Genomic DNA, 19,363 nt, shown 5'->3' with positions numbered 1-19,363 from the left:
TCAATATCACTACATTTAAACTGCCATCGCGCGCTGAAACAAAACTCAAAGATGGGTGTGCCACCCATATCATAACAACAGCAAATGCCTGAATGGTGCGAGGACAATTTAGAAGCCGTGTCTAACGCTCTCTTGTGTAGCAGTCAACGACCTTCTCTTAGGTGAATCATGGCATTGTGATTGTGCATTGTCGAACTGATTGATATATGTGTACCTATTGAAGTTCAAGGTCCCAGGCGGTCCAACCTCCCACATCGAGAAAACATGCATGGCCCACTTTCCATGCGTGTCGGCTCATGGTCAAGGGCACACCTCAAGGTCAGAGGTCAGAGCCGAAATAGTTTGTGTCCGCTTCGTATCTCGTGTTCTATGAGAAGGATTTTCATGAAACTCGGATAAAATGTTCACTAGATCGAGATCTCGTGCCGAACCACACATGGGTGGTCAAGGTCAAGGTCAACAGTTTAAAGTCAAAGTTTCGAACCATGTCTGCTCAATATCTCCGGGACTTTCATGAAACTGGAATCGAGCGCCGGTTCAAGGTCAAGTTCACAGTTCAGGGTCAAAGGTTCGAACCATCGATTTTTGTCCGCTCTGTATCTCGTTTACCCCTCGAAGGATTGTCATGAAACTCGGGTATAAAAGTTCACTATATTGACACAACACCCACAATCCATTCCATATTTTCCCAAAAAATCTCATGATTTTGATATTTTATTTCTTAGCGGCAATCGAATCAAACCAAACCCTTGCCTACCGTACGCTGCTTGATTTTGTCGCTCATTTGGTATATTGTCTGTTAATCTTGTTGTTTTAGTTTTTGAAAAGATTCAAAAAGAAATTTAGAATCGGTGATGCAGAAGACCACACATTTTGTATAACTTGCGAAAATAATAAACGGATACATGCGATTATTTCTTTACGAAAAGCACATCTAAAAGCTTCTTAATACCATTTAGAGTACCTTTGTAGGATGAAAGGAGCACGGGATTTAACCACTTCCACCCAAAACCTTATTTCTGCAGAATGTAAAACACCAAATTTTAACTTAAAAAACAACAGGAAATAATACAAATTATGTGCCCCTATTTATAGGATATTTTCTTTAGTATTTAAGGTAATTATCATGTAAACTCATAGAGCTGTTTACTGAGCATGTTAAACAAAAGTTGTGAACACCAGACCATTTCATATTGAAAAAAAAACTGTTAGATAACATTACAATATTTACTCTTATTCGTTGTCATATTTAGTGCAAAACAAAAATTCAAAATAAACTTAAATTTTATTAGATATCTTTACATGACATTAAACACGGATGCGTTTTCTGGATAAATATAAAACTTCTGATACAGATACCACATTCATTCATTCTCTCCATTTTAACATACATGGCAATGGTCATTCAATTTCATAAAACATGTTTACAACAAATCAATACTATAAGTTCATGTTGAACAATACATGTTGTTGCATTAACTATTCAGTTGCTCAAACAAAATTAATTACAAAGAAACACGACTGGTAAAGAAACAACTGTCAGTTTGCATTAAAGACCTTCAGTGCGTCCTTATAGTGCATCCCAACAATTATGGCACGTGTGTGAGGACAGAAGGTCATGGAGTAGGGATTGGTCACTCCGTCCTTCTCTCCCAGTATTTCCGTCATCTTGACATCCCTCTCCGTTAGCAGCATCACGTTGTTGCTGGAAAATCCACACACGAGCAGCTGGCCGGGCCCTACCTCCACCACGGACCTGGGATGTCTGAGCTGCTTGTCTCGGTATTCCCGCAGGACCTTCCCGTCTAGGGACAGCTGGAGGACGGTGTGAGCATCGTAGTCAGACACGTACAGGGTCGGTGGTGTTGAAGCTGACACAGTCAGGTAAAATGGTGCTTTGAAAAATTGTATTCCATCATCTGTTTGGAATGTACTTATGATATGACCATCCAATGTCATCACTTTGATACGCGGGTTTGATTGGTACGAAACGTATAATCTGTTGTTGTAAGACGTAATACCACGACACATGGGTGATACTTTTATTTCCTTTCCACGCGTCAACTGTCCTCGCTTTGTAGACAGCAGCTGAATCATGGAGTTATTCGGGAGAGTGACGGCAGCCTGGTCATTAGGGAGCACACACACGTCCCAGGGCTCGCCTGGCAGCTGGAGGCGGGACGCGACGGTGCGGGCGGGGTCGTTTACAAGTTTGACATTCTTGTTACTCCCATCAGCCAGGAGTAAGAGACCAGAAGGGAGCAGGGCTATACCCGTGATATAGCAGGTCACCTGGTCCTTAGTCGCTTTAACGTCGATATCCGCCCCCATTTTCAATGTCAAAGTAGATAAGTCAGGAACTGGAACTGAAACACAATAAAGGACGACATGTATATCATGTTTCCCTTTTATCTTATAAATTAGCCAACGGTATAAACTTGTTTTTAACAATTTACAACATCAATGCTCAATTTACTTCAAGTTAACCAACAAGACGGACACCCGGTAAACAAAAATTGTACTAAAACAAATGTTCACTTCAACAATTGACTTTTGCAGACTTTGATCAATGGAACATTTAAGCACAAACAGATGAAATTTCTTATATGGATCTAAACCGTCATCAGCAGTAATTTCTATTTAATATAGAATCGACCTTTTATGCAGAATCATTCTCTACTAGCGTGTCAATGTACCTTACACAATAAATGTCCATTATACTTTTTTACTAATATAGCCCTTTTATAAACAATTTTCATTGAGATGGATTTTCTTAAGAATGTAATGAAAACACGGTTTACCAGGAAAGATCTCAATCGTAAATTAAACTTATCTAAGTGTCATGATTTCGTTATTTTGTTACATATGTGTGTGCATTGAGTTTTACGGTTTTTTTCTTTATTCAGGATTGTTGGGATAAGAGTGGGGTTTGTGCACGCAAATTGGTGAAACCCTCAGTGAATTTACATTTTACTGACCGTTCCAAGGCGGTACCTAACAATTTTTGCATACCTACTTTTTTTATAAAGTATATATGCACTGTGCTGTTTGTGGAGTTTTGTGTTGTTGTTCCATGTTTCTTGTTTGTGATTTTTTTTGTGTTCTATGTCTTTGGCGTTTACCCTGTTCCATTAAACGGAGTTAATGTTTACCATTTTGGCTACTGAGCTTGTTTCTGTAGTTTTTCACCTAAGTATTTTTTAAAAATGAAAAAAATCTGTTGCATTTTCTATATTTAAGATGTTTATAACTACGATCCTTAATTGAAACGGGTCCAAACTTAGTCTAAAAATGGTGAAAACACGTCAGTACGATGATAAACACACGACAGTACAATGGCGAAAACGCGACAGTACGATGATGAACACACGATAGTACAATGGCGAAAACGCGACAGTACGATGGAGAAAACGCGACAGTACAATGATGAACACACGATAGTACAATGGCGAAAACGCGACAGTACGATGATGAACACACGATAGTACAATGGTGAAAACGCGACAGTACAATGGTAAAACGCGTCAGTACGATGATGAACACGTGACAGTACAATGGTGAAAATGCGACAGTACAATGGTAAAACGCGTCAGTACGATGATTAACACGTGACAGTACAATGGTGAAAACGCATCAGGACGATGATGAATACACGACAGTACAATAGTGAAAACGCGTCAGTACGATGATGAACCTACGAAAGTACAATGGTGAAAACGCGATAGTACGATGATGAATACGCGTCAGGCCTATGATGAACACACGACACTACAATGGTGAAAACGCGACAGTACGATGATGAATACGCGTCAGGCCTATGATGAACACACGACAGTACAATGGTGAAAACGCGACAGTACGATGATGAATACGCGTCATGCCTATGATGAACAGTCGACACTACAATGGTGAAAACGTGTCAGTACAATGGTGAAAACGCGAAAGTACGATGGTGAAAACGCGCCAGTACGATGATTAACACGCGACAGTACAATGGTGAAACGCGTCAGTACGATGATACACACACGACAGTACACTATTGAAAACGCGTCAGTACGATGGTGAAAACGCAACAGTACGATGATGAACACAAGAAAGTACAATGGTGAAAACGCGACAGTAAAATGGTGAAAACGCTACAGTACGATGATGGACACGAGACAGTAAATTGATGAAAACGCTACAGTACGATGATGGACACGCGACAGTAAAATGGTGAAAACGCTACAGTAAAATGGTGAAAACGCTACAGTACGATGATGGACACGCGACAGTAAAATGGTGAAAACGCAACAGTACGATGATGAACACAAGAAAGTACAATGGTGAAAACGCGACAGTAAAATGGTGAAAACGCTACAGTACGATGATGGACACGCGACAGTAAAATGGTGAAAACGCTACAGTACGATGATGGACACGCGACAGTAAAATGATGAAAACGCTACAGTACGATGATGAAAACGCGACAGTACAATGATGAAAACGCGACAGTACAATGATGAAAACGCGACAGTAAAATGATGAAAACGCGACAGTACAATGATGAAAACGCGACAGTACAATGGTGAAAACGCTTCAGAACGATGATGGACACGAGACAGTAAATTGATGAAAACGCGAAAGTACGATGATGAACACACGAGAGTACAATGATGAAAACGCGACAGTAGAATGATGATAACGCGACAGTACAATGGTGAAAACGCTTCAGAACGATGATGAAAACAGAACAAAACGATGATAAAATGCGACAGTACGATGATGAAAACAGAACAAAACGATGATAAAATGCGACAGTACGATGATGAAAACACTACAGTATGATGATGAAACGCGACAGTACGATGATAAAATCACGACAGTGCGATAATAAACACGCGACAGTACGATTCTGCGATAACGAAAACGCGGAATCACGATATTACGATGGGAAAAAAGCAACAATACGATGATGAAAACACGATAGTATATCGCATTATTATCATCGTACTTCGCGTTTTCATCCTATTTAATTGATATGTCGAATTTTGCATGTCAAATTGATGGCCGAAAATAAATTCCTGCCACACTGTATATAAAATACAATATTTGAGCATAAATCCACTTTTGCTGACGGGTTTCAGTTGTCACAATATTAGTTTGACACTCCTAATGATTTGACCCCCTTTATTAAACAAAGCACTGTTTACAAAAAACATAAGGGAGTCACTTTGAAAACAGCCTATTAATCTATGTTTCAATAGAGAAGTGCAAAATGTCACAACCTACGGGTCACGGTCATTCGCGAACCGCCCCCCCCTTTCAACACTTCAACCCAAATCCTTTTCGGTTCGGAAGGAGGGGCACAAATCAAAAGGGTTACGCTCTTAAGTTACGCCCCATCTATTATCAAATCCTGGAACTGCCCCTGAATACTGTTTCATTCAGATTCGTCATTTTTTTTAAATGGGGGCGGGAGGTGACATTTTTTTTTATTAGGCGACTATTTCACCGTTGAATATGTGTTCATGCTCTTTCTTATTGCAGAATGGACTTTATACATGTGTTTAAACGAGCCACGAACACGGTTCTAACAATTCTTCTTTTTACATGTTAATGCTATACATCGTGGGTATGAATAAACGCCGTTCCAGATTAGGACTGGATTGACACTCAAATACAGACCCAAGTTTAACATTTTTGTTGAGTCAATACAATTAAAGGGGCGGCGGAAAAAGGAGACGACACTTATTCTATCTGGAGAATATCTGGACTTATAAATAAAAAAAATGTTTTGTCAAACTCATAATTTAGGGTATACTGATGTATACCAGAGAATTTGTTGAGTACAAATGTATCAAAATGGACGAGAATGACATGAAACAGATGAAATAGAACAAATAGAACGCAGCAAGATTTCGTATAGGTAATAAGTAACATATACATGTTCTACTCTTACCAAACTTTCCCGCAACGTCCAGTGTTCCCAGGTCCATCCTCGATCCCAGAAGACGTTTCGTGTCCTTGTCCTTGGTAAACCGATACTTTCGGACCTTTATCAGACCAGTCATCTGCTCCTTCTTATCCAGAATCTCCCGTGTATTCCTCTGTGCTCTCCTCGCCGCTACGTACCGTTGGTTCAACGATATGTCACCGGAAGACAGATCCGTCCTCATGGCCTCAAGTCCCGATTTCGCCGACTCACAATCAACCTTTACTGAAGTCAGCACGTTTTGATTATCGGTCTTCACTTTCTGGATGTTGTCGAGCAACTCCTTCTCGCGGCGGTCCAGGTAGGTGTTGATTTCTTCCCGGAACTTCCTCAATCTGGCAATCTCATACTTTGACTGGTGTTCGACCTCGACCAAAAGCACATTGACATTACTTATAGACCGAGATAGAAGATCTTCAGCTCGTTTAATCGATGGTTCCACTTCTTTGAATTCATTTCCAATGACAAAATCTTTAGCAACGTCAGCGATGTAATCGACTCTACAGCTGCGATAGTGGAGTACGACACACTCACCACAGCCAAGATCGCCGTGGGTCGGGCAGTAAAACTTTATCATCTCCTTCGGATGATTTTTACAGTATTCAGTTTCGCCGATGTCTGACTGTTTGGTGGACGGGTAAAAGGAAGGCATCTTGTTTTTTGTCAACATAACGTGGTTCCTGGACCTCTTGAGTTCCTTATGGGCCTTGATACAGGGATCACACATGTACTCTTGACAGGTCTGACAGAATCCCTGGGTTAAAGCGCGTTTGCCGTCCTCTTCACACCGCTGACAGTAGACAGTGGCATCATCGGAGCCCTTGTCAAGGTCAAGGTCAGGGTCACGTTTCTTTCCAGGTATCTCCATCTATCAAGACAAATTAAATACAATATAAATTAAGGACGAAATATATATTTGGGTTTTTAGCTGTATTGATATCATCTGAGATAAACATATACACTTTAAACTTAGGCCTAAAATACATTTGATTTGGGTAGCCAGACATTACCTACGAAATAGGCGCCTATCCTCCCGTTTTTAAACAAAGATTTTTTTTAAGTATGTGTTTAATTTATAAATATTGAATTTCAGTAAATATGTAGTTTAAAACCTTTATACAGAATATTACTTTAACGCCATTCCCCAATGATGTCAATTATATATTATAGCCTTATAAACGACGACAACAACAACAAACAACAACCTGTTTTTGAAATGGATGTTACCCTAACCAAAATATATTATTTTTTGGCCTTAGTGTCTCAATCTGCACGAATGTGCACCTTGTAGGAATAGAGCTCACGACACCTCGATCTGCAGGAGGACACTATCGCGTCTCTATAAAAGCCATTTCGATACTGATAATAAGTACCTCTATTCAAAATAATAATAACACGGCCAGGTGGGTATCTTGGCCCAATTTGGTATAACGCAGATCGATGCCGTGGGGTATACTAACCCCTTCACCCACTTCCTCCCCCCTCCTCGGCCTCGGTTTTTATTTTAAACTCGGGAGTTTTGGTTTGCGGATTTGCGGAAAGTCAGCTACGCGCCTGACTGTAACATCAATTAAAATAAGGTTCCTTTAATTGAAAAAAATATTATAATATTTAGATATGTTTATATTTTAAAATCGAAAGTAGCGTTCTCATTTCACATTTATGGCGTTTTTGTTGATACCAAACCAGTTTCAGTTTTGGTGTCAATGGTTTCAGCAGTTTCGAACTCGGTTTTGATAGTTTCGCTTGAAGTAACAAATGAATGGTTTTGTGTACAGTTTAAACAACATGGTGGAGCTACTGCAGACAGACAGACAGACAGAAAATTTATTCAAGTCTCACTTTTATACATTCATGGGATAAATACAGATAAAACATGCAATAATAATGTATAAAACCACTCCTCGTGGAGTTATGAGAGACTATTTGCTCAATAAAAAACAATAAAATATATCAACTTTAAAACATGCAATATAACTTAAAATATTCAGTAATAAAGATAAGGTGAGAATAATCATTATTGTACAAAACATGCAATAAAACATACAAACACTAAATTACTTGTTAAACAGATACTGACGTCGGAGTTTTAGGATAGCATGACAGGTTTTGGCACTGTGTTTAACGATAGTTTCATTTGAAAGAAGGAATGAAAGTTTTTCGTTATCCGATAATGAATTGAAATTATCATTAATATCAATAACTTTTAACAACAGTAAATGTCGTAGATTATTATATAAAGGACAATGTAATAAAACATGACATTCATCTTCTACTATGTTGTGACAGTTAAAACAGGTTCTTTGTTCAACATTGAGTGATTCATAGCGGCCTGTTTCGAGTTTTAATGGCGCCACTCCACATCTAAATTTAGCTAACGCACTTCTGTTAAGGCGGGTAATAGATGGGCTCTGAACATAGTATTCTGTTTATTTTACTGCATGTAGCCATTATTTCTTATTATAAATATAACCTTTATCATTTAGCTCATTTGCCCATTGTAAGGCATTGTTATCAAAAGGATTGAGTTTTAACAAAGGTGATTGATCACTTTCCGCAATGTTGGTTTCAAAGTAAACTAGTTTTCGGAGGAAACGAACCGATGAAACCGCCTTCGGTAGGGAGGGGTTTTGATAGATTCGAAAACCGGTTTCGGTTTTCGTTAAAAAAAGAGATAAAACTGGTTTTGGTTTTATTTGAAACTGTAACAACAAATGCACAGTTCGTGAAACCGATATAAAACCGAAAACAATTTATAACCAACAAAAACGCCCTAGATTACAAGTTATGTTTCAGAAATGTTTGCAAGTTTTGCATGTTGGTAATTCTAAAATTATACCAGTACATGTCATAAACGTAATACACAAATAATTACCTCGATTTAAGTTGATCCTCAAAACTTACTAACAACTGAAAGTATGATTATATAATTGGTTCCAGCTGGGAGTAAGATTATTGTATTATTGGTCCAAGGTCCCAGCTAACAAGAAAGCACTTTGATAATTGTCGTGACAGGGGACATCACTGTACCAAATACCTTTTGATAAGGGAAATTACTCTCAATATAACTGTAGTCTGGAGTTCCTTCCCCTAACACTATCGTTATCGGGTCAGGCAAAGACCAACAATGACACTATAAAAAAGACACTATAAGGTTACCATTTATTTAACTTTTGTTGATCAAGTTAATAAATCAACGGCATTTGAACACTCTTAATACATAGAAAATAATGGCACATTCGATTTTTGGTGATCACGTCTGGAAAGAAATATTTTGACAAAAGTGAAGTTAACGTGATTCGGACCTTGTGTATTTTCGGATGTTTGTCAATGGGAAATGAATGCCGTATTTGACTTCACCTTCTCTTATTAAGACTGATGGTTAAAATGGGAAGTTTGAATAAATAATGGAACAAGTAAATAGAATTATAACACTGTATTTATTACATGATTTTGTTTGGTCACTTAAAAAATAAATGGAGATGTTGCATGTTTTAGATTTCACAAGTTTCCTGTTCTGATGTTGGAAAGCGTTTCCTGCTCACTGACATACATTAGGACAAAAATGGCGGTGCCCAATGGCAACTTTAAGGTTACCATTTATTTTATTTTTGTTTTCACATGCACCAGTTGTAACCGGGAATAGCCGGGGAACTGGGCCGTGTGGGAATGTGCCTTACCTAGGGTCCCTTGGGTGCAGGGGCATTCGGCGGGGATTTTACCGTCAGTTTGTCTCCGCAGGGCGGGTATTTTACCAGGGGATGGCTGAACGTCAAAGTTCCCGATATTCCCCGGACTTGGGGAGGCCATGTTTGCAATTGACTGATGCGTTATAATTAAACAACGGTATTTCAGCACTTTTTATATTAGGAAAAAATGGCACAAATAATTTTTAGTGATTTCTTGACTAGACAGAAACAAGAGGCATGTGATGGTGATTTAGGACTAGTAACAATTCCCCCATCTTTATATAGCAGCCTGGGAATAATTTTGCCCTTTTGGAAATGATAAGGACCATAGGGCTGTGGCAAACAACACACCCCGCCCCTGTGATCAGTTATAACTACTATTTCATTGACCTGGTTTGGTTTAAATCCCCTCTGGATTAATGTCAACATAAAACAGTTCAATGTTTATTTGTTACTTGTATTAGTGGCAATGGAGAGGTTAGCTAATCATACTCTGAATTAGAGGGTCCCGAGTTCGACCCCCACCTGGAGTTTTGTTGATAATAGTTCTGGTTATAACCAATAAATGGTTCTTAATTACATACTCAAAACAGATTTAAAATCTACACATAGGTTCATTGCTTAAAACCACAGTTACCTAGTATTTGGACAGGTTTAGCTAATCTAACTATCTCATTTGATCAATTGCAATTATAAGGATTGTATGAAATATTAAAAAATGCAATATTTAGGAACAAAGTATTGCTTATTTCGTGCATCATAGCATACTTAAACACATTTCTTATATTATTCACAGACCAAGAGATCAACCTAGGGACCAAATCGCTGGAATGGGATAGTTTTGATAGCTTGTATGGCCAAAAATGTAGTCCAAATACCAGGTAACTGAGCTAAAAGGTTCTACAGAGCTTAATGCTGCGTATGTTACACATTCTTGACCATCATTGATAATTGTGATCTACATAAACTTGTGTCTATATTTTAAATGCAGTTAAATAAATCTAGATACAGAAGGAATCATATAGAACTGTCTGGTGTCGTAATGCACCTTTTACTGATTTCTGAGTACAAATGGAGACTAGATACAACAGGATGATTTAGTTTTCTTGTTTTATTTTAAGGATTATTGAAAAAAAATTGCTACATTTAATGAATTTAACCTCCTTATAGACCAGATCTTTTAAGAACTGAACACATTACAGATAAACATGCTTAAAACTATTAATTAAAATTATTTTCATTTCTCAATTTTTAAACCAGTTTCATGTTAGGGGAAATATTGTCACTCGGGTTTTATTGGCAACAGAAAACGTTTATGTCACACCAACCTGCTCAGCACATCATATTGGGATTTTATTTTTAGATCTCGAGATAAGTATCAGCAGAGGTAATTATGAGAAAAACAATGTTTTTACAATGCAGATTGTTATGGGGATGAATTAACATTAACTATATGTTTACTCAGATTTGAAGCTATTTTTGTTTCAGTTTATGTGTGCCAAATTCAGAGAGCTCAGTCAGTGAGACTATGACCATTCCGATCCAGGATAAAATGTAAGATGACCTTCGCAACTGATGTGGCCGAGCAGGCACAAAGACACAGATTCAATCTATTTCTCTTACAATGTAAAAATTGTTATCAATAAAAAGCCTTAATCCTTGTTTTGTCTTGTTGTTTGGTAAAGGTAGTTATATCTTCAGTCATCCTAAAGATATATTTGGCAATAGCATTCTGTAGTTGTCCAAGCTTAATGTGTTTATGGTTACCTTTCTCTTCCTTTAACCTCAAGATTTTGCTCTCCAATTATGGAGGAAATAAACAATCTATCTATCTACCATCCATGACCAATCTCATTACCAAGTGCGAGTACCAAGTTAAGCTTGAGCATTTATAATTTCAGCCTCACAAGTGTTGATCTATTGACAGAATGACCAGCATGTGAAATGTAATGCACACCAACTTGGTCAAACTTGGGCAAAAATATAAAAATATGCCCGTCCTTATTTTATTTCACCAGGTTTGGTGATTAGCGATGTGAAGGAAAATTTAAAGAGTAGACACTTTGAGATTTGTTTACCAATTCAAGGTTCATTTTTCTCAGAGTTGGGAATCAGACAGAAAAAATACTATCGATAATTGGTTATTGAAAACGATCAATGATCGGTTATTAATCGATTTTAATTATCTTTGCTCATCATATTTAAGGCAAACAGATACAGTAGATGCATCAGTTTTAAGCACCAATGTTCCCCTACAATATTGTTTGTAGATTTCTTTATATAAATAACATTATTTATTCAGAAAGCAACTATCTTTTAGAGTTTAAAAGTAACTATTACAATACAGAACATGAGACCACAGGCTCTAATTATTGTCTTACATTTAGTATTGTATACATGATGATGTGTAAAATAAACACAAAGAAAGATAACAATTTCTTTTTAATAATCAGTCAGTATCATGTACAACAAGCAGTTGAATATTCTATATGTTTTACAAGAACAGTTTCTGTTTTACAGGTTCAGTTTCTTTCAGAAAAAAACACTATTTTCTTACATGGTTAGAAGTGAACGGTAACATGTTTTAAAAAGAAAGAAAATTTGTAATAAGGTACTCTAGTGACTTATTGACTTGATATGAGTATTAGTACATAATATAGCAAGACCTTAACATTTCAATATAAACTAGCATTTAATAACCAGAAAAAAGAAAATTTGTTGGTAGCCGTTACGTCCCATGTTTCTATATTCCTCCGAAACCCATTTTGGGTATCATATTCTAAATTTAAACATTTATCTGCCGCCATGTCATTTATGTTCTTTTTATGTATTGCTACTGAATAAGGCGTGGCTGGCCATGACAAGTTCAAACAAATGGGAGACGTGAATAATAAACCACAGTGAGTGAAAAGGACATTTATTCAATGTCAAAATTAAATAATAAATACGAGTTTGACATCATCGTAACATATTAATGATGAATAAAATAGATATATATTCTTTAAACATTTCCAGGACGGCAGCAAACAGTCACAATGGACCCTTCGGAACAGCATCGGTAACAATTGATGGATCATCCTGGACCGTTCTGTGAGAACATCACTCTCACATCCAAAGACTTGGACCTTAACCGTGTGAATGCTCCACCAGATGGGAAACTAAAACAATGTGTAGTGGTCGAAGTTCACAAGGATGCGATGAAAAACACACAGATTAATGCGAAAATAGTTGAGTGGATATGTTCCTTACAACCTGGTCTCAAACCCTGGAAGACAGTGGGTTTTTCCTACATACTGTGCAGTTGACCTTAAATATCAAGGATGTTAAGAGTTGTTTTTTTTTAAGTTGAATGTCCTGTGATACTAGTATGTGCTATTTTTAGTGTAGGTTGTATTTTTTTTTGCCAGATGGCAATTGACAATTTTGTTTCTGTGATTTAGTGCTATGTTATTTCAATAAAATGTGAATAGCATTGTTAATGACATATACAATTGAAGAATTCTGTTTAATGTAATTAAAGTTATAAGCTATCATTGAAATAATTTCTTTTGATATTCCAGTTGATTTTAAATATGTTTTTTTCAGTAATACTATCAATTTGATCACCTTAATAAAATGTAAAAATATGTATTATTTTTGGGTTTGTTTTTTCAATTTTCTATACAAAGCTATGTCTTAAGAAATAAATTAGCAGAAAAAATGGAAAGAGGAGAAAAAAACACACCAGACTGCCAAGTTTCATGAATATAACATTGTTAAAACAAAAGTTATAAAAAAATGGTGAAAATTCTTGAAAAACGAGTTCCGCGACTTTTTTTTTATTTATTAAGATATTTAAAAAATCAAAATGTTCTGTAAAGGTCTTAATAAACTGCTTTCAATGGTGTTCATGAATAAGCTATATTTTACTTTAAAAAAAAATGCTCTGGGGTTGCTATATATTATTCACGACTAGGATATTGGGCGTCCAAACAACCACCATAAGTGTAACAACACGACGCTCAAAGAGAGGAACTTGGCATGGCGATGCGTTGTAGATGCTGTTACTTATGGTTTGCTTATGACAATGGGAACCTAATCGGTGTGAATTCAATTCTATCATTTACGAAAACAAACGTTTTCATATTTAACGTGAAAAACAACAACAACTTAACTTAGTTGAAATAAAACTCCAACAAAACAATAATTTGACAACGTATTTGTTACAAAGGCTACGGAAATGGAGCGTTAGCTAACATAACAACACCATACATATATATCCAAGTTACAAGCATAAACACGTGAATACAACCATGATACTAATAAATGATCGCTAGTAAAATTTAGCGAAATATTATACTCAACATTACTTCTGGCACATTCCCCCGTTTTATCACGGTATATTACACACATAACAAGAGGCCCAAAAGGGGCTATGCTCTACTGGCATGGCTCTTGTGGTCATTTTCAATCCAGAGCATGTATGTTTGAGTAATAGGCAACACATATATAGTTCACTTTTTGTGTTTGGGTTAGCTGAAAACGCTGCACGTTCAACATCTGAGGACAGGAAGTGTTGGAGGCAGATTAGTTGCATGAACTATTTTAATATGTGCCAAGTAAAGGTAATCTGAGGGTAACGGTAGGTAACACTGTTAATGAACATATTAAACATATTGAAATATGACCTCCGGTTCATAACGGTAGGTAACACTGATAATAAATATATCGAAATATGACCTCCGCTTCATAACGGTAGATAACACTGTTAATAAACATATTGAAATATGACCTCCGCTTCATATCGGTAGATAACACTGTTAATAAACATATTGAAATATGACCTCCGCTTCATAACGGTAGATAACACTGTTAATAAACATATTGAAATATGACCTCCGCTTCATAACGGTAGATAACACTGTTAATAAACATATCGAAATATGACATATAGTTCTCAGCGTTACATCGTATAGCGGAGAACAATTGTCTCAAAATAGCCTGTTAAAAACTGGTTTGGTCAGTTTTGTAGGTGGCGCTATAAAGCGCGGGAAATGACGTAGTTAGGCGGGTAAAGTGGGCTTTGGTCATTTCTATCGAGACTGCTGTTCGGGCAACATCAAACTTGAAGTCGTTGTTTTGTTTTCGTAGAAAGTATTTTACTTACAATGGACGGCTCTGATGTAAATGACTTGATAGAAGCCAGGCTGACACAGCATAAGAACGATATGCTAGAGCAGATAGGGAACATGTTTAAGCTAAGTACCACTTTTCATTCACAAGAATTGTCGAAAATCAGTAGGATCATTTCTACGGAAACTCCAAAGTTCAAACGCAAATCGAACGAGGAGCAATATAAGATTAATGGAAAGGTTTTAAGGACGCTAGAAAATGCAGTTAACACAGAGTATCAGATAGAATCAAAAACTTTCATCAAAGAAGGTATTATATCTCTTTACCGATATCTTGAATTTTAGGTTTACAGTTAAACGATCTAATAACATGCTCAAAATACTCGTGGAAATCATGAGCTAAACAGCTTGACACGTTATAGTAATAAGTACATGGCAGTGAGAGGTTTAGGATTGTGTAAAATACAAATACAAAGTAAGACATTAAACGTACATTTAGTAATATTATTGAAGTGTTATTTATAATTGAAACAGAAATTACAGGGCACGTGTTTAATAAGGATTATAGTTTTAATATCGTATAATCTAATAGGCGCATTATCTTTGGAACAGATAAAGAAAGTACACTCATATTTATTTTCTTTAGCCATGGAGATGCTATGGCACCGTCAAAAATTGGTGATGTTAGCTGATTCGAGCGAGCTTGGTTGGCGCGTAGTTCATGAGTACGAGTCTAACCCGTTGGCAGAGGATTCGGAGGACGAAAAGAGGATCTTGAAGGCCGAATCTCGCGCGTCCCGGAAGTTTAAGACAGAGAGGGGCCGTAAGACACGTGGGCGTTTTCATCCCTTTCAACGAGGTGCCGGAAGAGCAGTTCAAAGGGCTCAACCTGCGAGCATACCTCCAGCAACATCAACGAAGCCTGGGTTGTGCTTCAACTGTGGGAAGGCCGGTCATTGGAGGCTAGAGTGTCCTAGCAGTTCTAACAATAAGATGAGTATTGGTTATTGTTGTTTTAGTCGTGTAGAAATGCAGCAGTTCGAGGAAGCTGCAGATACACAACAGCTCGAAGAAGCTGTCGATATAACACCGCTCGAGGTAACGGTGGACTACTCACAGTTTGAGAAGGCACGAGAAGTCAGAAGTAAGTTCTCAAAAGATTGACACTCACTCCGCGGAATCACCTGCTGGTAGGCTTAAAACACATGTTTCGAAATGGCGAGAGGTTTCTGATAATTCTTACATAATAAATGTCATAGAGCAAGGCTACAAATTGCCATTCAAAACCCTACCTAAAAAGGCGGAATTAAAAAACAATAAGTCTGCACTTGAAAACAAAGATTTTGTAAGCAAAGAAATACAATGTTTTTTAGACAAGGGGGTGGTGTTTAAGACGAACGAAAAACCTATGGTCGTAAACCCACTGACTGTAGCGTATGGGAAGTCAGGAAAACCCAGGTTAGTGCTAGACTGTAGACATATAAACCCTCATTTACATTTGTTTAGAGTCAAGTTCGAGGACATAAATGTAGCATATGAGCTTTTCAAACCTGGAAAATATGTGTACACGTACGACCTCAAAAGTGCCTACCATCACATTGATATATTCGAACCACATATGTCGTTTTTGGGGTTCGCCTGGGAAATTAATGGTAAAACGGAATATTTTGCATATGGTTCCTTGCCATTTGGTGTATCCGTTGCTGGTCACATATTCACTAAGGTCTTACGGGTCGTAGTAAATTTTCTGAGGTCAAAAGGACACAAGGTCATTATGTTTTTAGGTGACGGCATCGGCGGAAAGGAAACATTCTCAGAAGCTCTAGAATCGAGCCATTATGTTGAGCAATCTCTGATTGATTTTGGTTTCTTGTTGGCAAACGAAAAATGTAATTGGCTGCCTAGTCTTAAGGCAGAGTGGCTCGGATATTTTATCAACTTTGATATAAACAGATTTTTTATACAGACGCATAGGATTGAAAAACTAGAACATATTTTACAAAAGGTATTAGACATTGTCTTAAAAGATAAATGTAGTGTGATACAGGCCAGGTTATTAGCTTCAGTTATTGGTCAAATAATTTCTTTGTAATTTGTTGTTGGCAAGAAAGTTCGTATGATTACCAGGTTCATGTACAATTGTTTAGTCACCAGGGCAAGCTGGAATTCGCCAGTATTGGTGTCACAAAAAGCCATTGAAGAGCTTATATTTTGGAAGGATAACGTGCGTATCCTTAATGATTCTGGACGAAGCTTTACGTCTGTAACTGTATCTCAGTTTGCAGTATTTTGTGACGCTAGCGCTGATGGATACGGCGGTTATATAGAGAGAACGGGTTTTGATAATAAAGGACTCCCGGAGGTGGGCCCATTGCGTCCGGAAGTAGGCGGACGTTCCCATGTAAATGGTATTTTAGAAACAGAAGTTAGTCTTAGAACGCAGACTGCATCTAGTAGGTTTTCATTGGGCGCGAGCAATATTATGTCATTGGGTGGTGAGGGAATATCTGCTCCCCCGGAAGTTGGCAGTAAGTTGGTCGGGGTTACTAAACAGAAGTGTCATAAGACATATACTTGTAATCAAACTACAGAAGTTGGAGGTAAGTCACCCCTGGTAGTGGGTAGAAAGTCGTCCCCGGAAGTGGGCCGTAAGTCGCCCCCGGAAGTGGGCAAAATGTCGCCCCCGGAAGTAGTCAATATGTCGTTTCCGGAAGTAGGCAGTAAGTCGCCCCCGGAAGTAAGAAGTAAGTCGCCCCCGGAAGTGGGCAGTAAGTCGCCCCCGGAAGTGGGTGGGCAGTTAGTTGCTCCCGGAAGCGAGCAGTGTGTCATGTCTAGAAGTAGGGCATTTCGCAGTTGGTAATGCTGAGTTGTCCCTTGTAGAGAAAAAATGTTCACTCCAGGAAAAGGGTAATATATTTTTTTCAAAAAGAGATTAAGCTACACGGTCATAAAACTAGAACGAAGGGTAGATCACTCCCGGAAGAGAGCGGACTAAGTAAACAAGAATCTGAAAGGTTTGATTTTTCAAAAGCTTTGGCTTTGAATGATTCAGTTGTAGTCGGTACGTGGTCAGAGTCAGAACGGCAAAAAAGTTCTACATGGAGAGAAATTGAGGCTGTCAGACGGGAATGGTAAGTCAAGTGGACATAATTAGGGATAAACCTGTAAAAGTTTATTCAGATAATAAGAACGTACAGTCTATTTTGCAAAATGGTAGCAAAAAAAGAGGATTTACATTTAATCGCATCTGATATTTTTCATTTTTGTGAAAAAAATTATGTTTCGATAGAACCAGAATGGATTTCAAGGAATGATAATTGTCAAGCAGATTTTTTAAGCAGATGTGGAGACTGTGACGACTGGTTTTTATCAAAAACGTGGTTCTGTTATTTTGACAATCTTTGGGGAAAATACGAAGTAGATAGATTTGCTTCTTCCTACAATAAACAATGTAAGCGATTCAATTCAAGATGGTGGGTTCCTGGAACGGAAGGTATTGATGCCTTCAGTCAATCTTGGAAAGGATCTAACAATTGGCTTGTGCCTCCACCAAGATTGGCCGTAAAGTGTATTTCAAAGATTGAAAAGGAGAATGCGGAATGTACGCTGGTGGTGCCGCTTTGGGTGTCGGCACCATTTTGGCCTTGTCTTTTACAAAAAGAAGGTATATTTAAAAGTTATATACGAGAAAACAAGGTTTTACCAAAACATGGAGTGATTGGCAACGGAAAGGGTAATAACGGGGTTTTCAGTAAGAATCCGTTACCTTTTCATATGATTGCTCTTAAGACAAAGTTTGTATAAGATAGATGTTCATACATTGATTATTTTGACAGGTCCTGGTCTGAAAGCAACAATTCAGCAACAGATAAAAGAGGTCGGCATAGACATTAGCAAATCGGATGATATCGCTGGAAAGATGGCAAGCTATGTTTTACAATCGAGGGCGCCGTCTACAACGGAGAAGTAAAGTGGTTGTTTCAAAAGTTTTGAAAAGTTTTGTGATTCAATGCATTTATCATGCCGACCAGCGAATGCTATGTCCGTGGCAATATACATATCTCCTATGCTTGATAATGGAAAATCTTAGTGTCATTTCTTCGGCAATTTATGCCATTAAATGGATTCATTCTATACACGGATTGGCAGATCCTACGGATAGCATTTTTGTGAAACATTTATGTGATGCCGCAAAAAGACTACGTTCTAAACCTAAGAATAAGAAAGATGTTGTAGATTCCACAATGCTCATAGATTTGTGTACTTTAATGGAGAAAGACATGTCACTAACAAATGTAAGAGATTTAGCAATGATATTACTGTGCTATGCTGGATTTTTGCGTTATAACGAAATGAGCAACCTCCGTTGTTCGGACGTGAATTTTCAAACTGATCATATAGTGCTCAAGATAAGATTAAGTAAAACTGACATTTATAGGGAGGGAAGGGAGGTTTTGATAGCTAAAGGTAGCACAATTGCTTGTCCATATATCATGTTACAACGTTATATGAATTTGGCAGGACTTGATGAAACTTCAGATGAATTTTTATTCAAACCCGTCTTAAAATCAAAGGCCTCTTTTCGATAA

General features: G+C 37.6%; 1 protein-coding gene and 1 long non-coding RNA gene across 2 annotated transcripts; one reads left to right on the top strand and one right to left on the bottom strand.

Moving 5' to 3' along the window:
* Positions 1-1,273: 1,273 nt before the first annotated feature.
* LOC128244884 (E3 ubiquitin-protein ligase TRIM71-like) lies at positions 1,274-8,983 on the bottom strand. The gene is made up of 3 exons (XM_052962993.1): positions 8,850-8,983; positions 5,942-6,842; positions 1,274-2,366 (listed from the first exon to the last, which is right to left on the bottom strand). Exons 2-3 carry the CDS (start codon positions 6,840-6,842, stop codon positions 1,540-1,542), a joined length of 1,728 nt encoding a protein of 575 aa, XP_052818953.1. The 5' UTR covers positions 8,850-8,983; the 3' UTR covers positions 1,274-1,539.
* Positions 8,984-9,054: 71 nt separating this feature from the next.
* Positions 9,055-11,324, top strand: LOC128244962 (uncharacterized). Its single transcript, XR_008263019.1, has 4 exons — positions 9,055-9,128; positions 9,473-9,566; positions 10,460-10,544; positions 11,152-11,324. It is a non-coding gene; the product is annotated as an uncharacterized LOC128244962 (long non-coding RNA).
* The last annotated feature ends 8,039 nt before the right edge of the window (positions 11,325-19,363 follow it).

The sequence above is a fragment of the Mya arenaria genome, chromosome 8 (genome assembly GCF_026914265.1).
Source record: "Mya arenaria isolate MELC-2E11 chromosome 8, ASM2691426v1".
NCBI lineage: Eukaryota > Metazoa > Mollusca > Bivalvia > Myida > Myidae > Mya > Mya arenaria.
This window is presented reverse-complemented; position numbering and strand designations above follow the sequence as displayed.